Source organism: Verticillium alfalfae, genomic scaffold (assembly GCF_000150825.1).
Source record: "Verticillium alfalfae VaMs.102 supercont1.2 genomic scaffold, whole genome shotgun sequence".
NCBI classification, from domain to species: Eukaryota; Fungi; Ascomycota; class Sordariomycetes; order Glomerellales; family Plectosphaerellaceae; genus Verticillium; species Verticillium alfalfae.
In genome coordinates this window covers 2,892,810-2,898,851 of record NW_003315037.1, presented here as the reverse complement: position 1 = coordinate 2,898,851, position 6,042 = coordinate 2,892,810, and the positions used below count along the sequence as shown (strand labels likewise).

At 54.9% G+C, this 6,042-nt stretch overlaps 3 protein-coding genes across 3 annotated transcripts; 2 read left to right on the top strand and 1 right to left on the bottom strand.

Moving 5' to 3' along the window:
- Nucleotides 1-450: 450 nt before the first annotated feature.
- On the top strand, nucleotides 451-1,657 carry VDBG_02361 (pisatin demethylase; the record flags this gene model as incomplete). Its single annotated transcript, XM_003008127.1, has 3 exons — nucleotides 451-544; nucleotides 603-962; nucleotides 1,023-1,657. 3 exons carry the CDS (start codon nucleotides 451-453, stop codon nucleotides 1,655-1,657), a joined length of 1,089 nt encoding a protein of 362 aa, XP_003008173.1.
- A 1,271-nt stretch (nucleotides 1,658-2,928) lies between these two features.
- On the top strand, nucleotides 2,929-3,905 carry VDBG_02360 (endo alpha-1,4 polygalactosaminidase precusor; the record flags this gene model as incomplete). The annotated part of the gene is made up of 2 exons (XM_003008126.1): nucleotides 2,929-3,448; nucleotides 3,510-3,905. The coding sequence occupies 2 exons, from the start codon at nucleotides 2,951-2,953 to the stop codon at nucleotides 3,903-3,905; spliced, it is 894 nt and encodes a 297-aa protein (XP_003008172.1).
- A 405-nt stretch (nucleotides 3,906-4,310) lies between these two features.
- On the bottom strand, nucleotides 4,311-5,674 carry VDBG_02359 (YkgB; the record flags this gene model as incomplete). The annotated part of the gene is made up of 3 exons (XM_003008125.1): nucleotides 4,311-4,649; nucleotides 4,703-5,177; nucleotides 5,289-5,674. 3 exons carry the CDS (start codon nucleotides 5,672-5,674, stop codon nucleotides 4,311-4,313), a joined length of 1,200 nt encoding a protein of 399 aa, XP_003008171.1.
- Nucleotides 5,675-6,042: the final 368 nt, after the last annotated feature.

The window sequence follows — 6,042 nt, the reverse complement described above, 5'->3', positions numbered from 1 at the left end:
TTCGCGATTGAAAATAGATAGATGAATTCTGCATACGTATATTACAGGACTGACATGGCTTAGGTGTGACAAATTTATGGCGCTTCTGCAAGGCGATATCTGCCGACTACGCACCGGGAATCAAAAGGCTTCACGAAATATACGGTCCCGTCGTCCGAATAGGTCCAAACCTACTGGACCTTGACGTCCCTGAGCTTTCGAGAACAATCTACAGTACCGACGGAAAGTGGAAGAAGGTAAGTACACGCAACACTGAGCCAGATGACGTTGTAAATCGGCTCATTGTACTTTGGGGGTTAGACCGACTTGTATAAAATCAGCAGCTCCGTCGTCGATGGGAAGATTACGTACCATATGTTCAGTGAAGTGGACAATGTTTTGCATGCCCGCCTGAAGCGCCCAGTTGTGCGCCATTATTCCGTCCCGAGCGTGCTGGCCATGGAACCACACATGAACGAGGTTGTCGAAACGTTCTGCGACCACCTTCAGGAGCGCTTTGTCAACCCTGGAATACTATGCGACTTTGGGGACTGGCTGGCATACTGTTAGATGAGCCTGGTGATTCCCCATCAATCGCGCTGGCCATACTGACGAGTCGGCAGTTGCCTGGGATCTTCTAGGAACCGTAACATTCAGCAAGAAGTTCGGTTACATGGAGGAGGGTCGCGACTTCGACGGTACTCTTGCGATCGCTGACCAGTCGATTGATTATCTTGGGATCTGTGGTCAGATGCCCTGGCTCGATCATTGGCTCGACAAGAATCCCATCTACGCATTGGGGCCGCCCAACATTTCTAACGTGACAAGAATCGCCATGGAGGCTTTGACGGCCCGGCTCGCAGGAGAGAATGCAGCGTGCACCAATGAAAACCCGGACTTTCTCCAATACTTCATCGAATCCAAGACATCACATCCTGAGATTGTAGACGAATCTACAATCATTGGGTATCTCCTGCTGAACCGTCAGTCACCCTCGCCGATGGTGAGACATGCATGAGCTTATGCTGACACCGCGCGACAAGTGATCGCCGGAGCCGACACGACAGCTATTACCATGAAGGCATTGTTCTACTACTGCCTCAAAGACCCGCGTGTATGGAAGCGGCTAGAGTCCGAAGTCCGGGAGCATGTCTCTCCAAACACAGCGTGCTCCCATGCAACGGCCCGCGCCCTCCCTTACCTCGAGGCTACAATTCGCGAGACACTCCGCTATCATCCTGCCGTTTCAATGGGTCTGGAGAGAATTGTTCCTGAGGGCGGTCTGACCCTTCCAGACGGCACCGTCGTTCCAGCAGGAACCTTTGTCGGCATGAATCCATACATTGTGGGACGCAACAAGGGAATGTTTGGTGCCGACGCTGATGAATTCCGCCCAGATCGATGGCTTCAGGGCGAAAACGAGAGCGGAGAGGCTTACAAGGAAAGGATGCAACTCTGGAACGCGGCGAACTTGGCCTTCGGTGGGGGCTCACGTATCTGCCTGGGACGACATCTCAGCCTCATGGAGGTGTACAAAGTCGTGCCCTCTGTCATTTCGAGGTTTGATGTTGAGCTTGCTGATCCGAATGAGAAGTGGTGGACGTGCTCAAGGTGGTTCTACCGCACCAAAGGCATCGTGTGTAAGCTCAAGGCAAGGAGGAAACAGCAGGGCGAGTGATTGCCCTCCCGGGTTACGAGAGAATGAATGACATCATGTCCCTTGCGTGGATGAGACGGAGCGATGACTCCGTGCAAGTGTGCAATAGGATGCCTCTAAGCTGGCCTTGTTCCTTCTCCTCAAGCCAGATGCCGGCGTCCCTATGGTGCAAAATGAAGGATGAGGATTGCTTCATCGGGATATTCCGTGGCCATGCTGCTTTGAGGTCGTCATGGCGAAGTTTTCGGAGTTTACGTCCCATCGCGATCGTGGAGCTGAATTGACAAAGTTGATGGCGCGGGGCGCGGGCCAAACAAGGTTATTGCTGTCACGATTGCGCGAATAAAGTCGTCACCGAATGCCTCGCGCCATCTAGACCAAGGTTCAAGGGCTCCGAACGAGCTGTTTGCGTCTCAGAAGCTACGCCGTTTGGTTGCTTCTCCTCAGGGGCAATATGCAACGGGGCGAAAAAGAAGCTTTATTATGGTGCTATGGGGGCAGCTGTCGAGCCTCAATCCGCATCATCTCCCGTGGAGTGGATTCTAAGGTTCTTTATTCGCGCGGGGGTCAAGAAGAAATGAGAAGGCTGCCATGGCGCTGCGTCCGTTTGCATTTGTTTGCTGCAGAGGCTTAATCTCTGACAACGGAGACTCGGGCACAAGCGCGGGCACTGCGGGTAGCCGCCTGGTGGCTTGCGCAAAACGGCGCCATCTGAATCAACTCACCGTCGTAGCGATGGCAGAACTATACCTAGCGTGCGGTGTTTTCTCCCTCTTTTCATCGTGTCGGCGGTGAAGGGTGCTGAGTCGTTTGGCCGTTTGCGACGACGAGGCTCGACGGAAAGGCGTCATATGTGGTACGGGCCGTCGCAAACGGCCAAGAAGTCTGGACCAGCCACAAGAGCTGAAGTGCCTAAGGTAGGGTAGGGTAAGGTAATGCACCCCTAGGGAGGCATTCCTAAACTGCCGCCCAGCTCTAGCTCGCGAATCGCGCACTCCTGCATTTCCCCTGCAATTTGGCGCCACGCTCCTTGCCGCCCCCCTTACATTCCATCCGTCATCGTGAGAAATGCCCGTCAAGAGAGAGCATGGCCTCGACTCACGGCTCAAAATCTGGCAGGAGTATTTAGGCTTGCCTGTCCCGCTCACCATGTGGCTATGGAAATTCCCCGATATCGACAACCTGGGGTTGACTTTGCAGATCACTTTCTACATTCAGATCACTTTGACGCACAATACCCGCGCCTAAGCTCAAATAAGCTCTTAGCACGGATTACCTCAGCTCGAGCTACTGGTAGCTCTCAGATCCCCCACGATGTGGACGCGTACTCTTTCTCCCCTCAAGCCCTGCGCTCTGCTTGCCTTGGCAGCTTCCCTCATCATGTCTACCGAAGCGCTCCCCGTCGAAGAGCGAGCAGTCGTCGCAAAGAAGCCTTGGGTGCCGGCCATCGGCACGACGTGGCAGATTGTGCTCAACGCGCCGCTCAAGATTGATCCCAAGAAGCCTGTCGTCACACCCGACGTTGCCGTCTACGACATTGACCTGTTCGACAACAAGGCCGAGACCATCGCGGCGCTGCACAAGCTCAACAAGAAGGTCATCTGCTACTTCAGCGCCGGAACCTACGAGGAATGGCGGCCAGACGCCAAAAAGTTCGCCAAGGCCGACTTTGGCAAACCCATGGACGACTGGCCAGGTGAGCGCTGGCTCCAGATCAAGAACCCCAACGTCCGGAACATTATGGCCCAGAGGATCAAGCTCGCCGCCGAAAAGGGCTGCGACGCCATCGACCCCGACAACGTAGACGGTTATGTGAGTCTTTCCCACTCTAGGGTGTATACTGTATGGTCCATCGGCTAACACCGTGCTGCAGTCCAACGACAACGGCCTTGGTCTCACAAAGGCCGACACGATTGATTTTGTCAAGTTTCTCTCCAGCGAGGCGCGCAAGTACGGTCTCAGCATCGCGCTCAAGAACGCTGGCGAGATCATCCCTCAGGTCATTAAGTTTGTCGACTTTCAAGTGAACGAGCAGTGCGTCAAGTACAACGAGGCCAGCACCTTTGCGGCCTTCATCAAGGCCGGCAAGGCCGTGTTTCACATCGAGTACCCCGACGGTGCGCCGGGCTCTGTGAGCTCCAAGGCCAGGTCGTCCATCTACGCCGCTCCCGGGACGGAGAAATTCAGCACGCTCATCAAGACGATGGATCTCGACGGATGGGTGCAGACTCGCGACGGTAAGCAGTACACCACCAAGACTGGGTACTGATCGGCACGGGATGCCGTAGTTGCGGGCAACTTTGTACGCCAATTTTCTCTTGTATGTTTATGAGCAATGATTATGATTACCCTTTTGTATATATCGATATTTTCGTCTCGCTCTCGTGCTTGGATACGAGCTGGTGACTGTGTTTGTGTGGCTTGGTATGTTAGGAGGTATTGATAACAGCAACATGTACCACGCTGAAAAAAAAGCGAGTCGCTTCACACCTTGCAGTCGTGGCGACTCAAGCTTCAAATCAAATAAATATTGTATCGAGAACCCACCAAGTGTCCCTGCACCTATATTTTCATGCGAGACAGAATACACTACAGGGAAATATACGCTTTGGGCCAGATTTCAATTGAAAGGGCCTCTTAAGATATGTACTCGAAAAAGATGAATGCCCAGCATCTACTCGTCCCAAATGGTAGCAACGACAGCACCAGTGAGCACAACCTCACCGACCTTGCCGCCATCCTCCTCAAGCACGATCTTGCCAGACCGGACGTCGCGCTTCCAGATGGTCACGGTACGGTTGTTCTGGTGACCGACGGCAACAAGGGTACCGGCCTTATTGAAGGAGAACTGGCGAGGCGACCATCCGCCCGAAGGAGCGAGCTGAACGAGCTTGAGTGTGCCGTCCTCCTTGATGGAGAACGTGGACAGGGTGTCCGAGGGGCCGGTGCCGAGGATAGGGGAGTCGCGGAACGACTTCTCACGGTTGGACACGGTGAGGAAGCGGCCGTCAGGCTGAATGACTTTGTCAGCTTGGTGTGAAGAGGTGGACTAGGGGGGGATCTCACGCTCAGAGCGATCTCGCTCGTGGGAGCCCTGGTGGCAGGCAGCGCGGCATCAATGGCCGGGGCGTCAAAGACATGGGTGAAGACAAGACCGGCAGCAGTGTACTCGACAGAGTACGAGTAGACCTTCTGGTCAAGCTCGCCGTTGAAGAAGAAGAAGGTCTTCCCGTTGCGGGCCTTGCGGAAGAAACCGTGGCGGGGACCGGAGCCGGGCGGGGCCGTAAGTCCGGCCACCTCGGCGATAGGAGCGACTGTCACAGGGTCGTACGTGTAGACGCGAACACGGTCACCGCCGAGATCAGGAATGAGCACATACTCATTTGTGGGGTCAATGATGACGTGGTGAAGGTAGCTGCGGTCCTGGCGCAGGGTGACAGGGCCTGTCTTCTCGAGTGTGGGGTTGAGCACCTGGACGGGGCCCGTACCAGGAAGGGCGCCATCGTCGCCAAGTGCAAAGACGGCAGCGGCACTGCGGTTGCTGTGGGGAAGAGGCAGATAAGCTTCAAGCTCGGAGGGCTCGGCTCGGGAGATGATGGGAAGCGACTTCGGCGCTCTGGCCCGTCAATTAGGAGGAAAAAGGTGGACTCACTATGAGGCCGAGATGTAACCCCGAGCACCAGTAGAGGTTGTCAAGATCTCACCAGCGACTCCGCTGAGAGGGGCACTGACACGCGCAATACGAGACAAAAGACCGTCTTCTCCAATGGCGAAGGAGTTGAGGGAACCGGACACAGAGGAACCGGCACCGCGGTCGTAGCAGTACAGCACTCGGTTGGGCCCGTCAAGCGTCAGCCAGGAAGGGTTGACCTCACAATCGGCCGTCTTAGAGGTGACAGAGAGAGTGTAATTATTGCTGCAGCCAGTGAGGGAAAGAGTCGTCACGTTACCCCCCGAATCAGCGGCGAAAAGAGTGACAGCACCGGCCGAAGCCCAGAGGGCCGAGCCGGCAAGGAGGGACTGAAGGGATGAACGCATGGCCGTTGCTGTGAATATGTTTTGCCCGCGCAGTGAATGAGCGTGAAGTGTGAGAAGAAGGCGTGTCCTGGCCTGAACTTTCAGACGACAACTCGAAGAGCAGCGGATCCCTTTTTGAGAGTTTGCCAAGGGGCACAGGGATGACGAAGCCTCATCTCCAGGTAATGTCACGACACTTTCAACAACGATCAGTGAGTCGCAGCTATATGCAGGCTGAGTAGTTGTCTGCCAGGAGGGGTCGGAAAAGACTAGCAAGGAAGTGTCGGATAAGTTGCATATTGAGTACGTTTACCGAGCATGCCGACACGAAAAGATTTCAGGGGTAGACAAATGACTCGTCACCAAAGTAGCCCAAAGTGCCGCAGTCG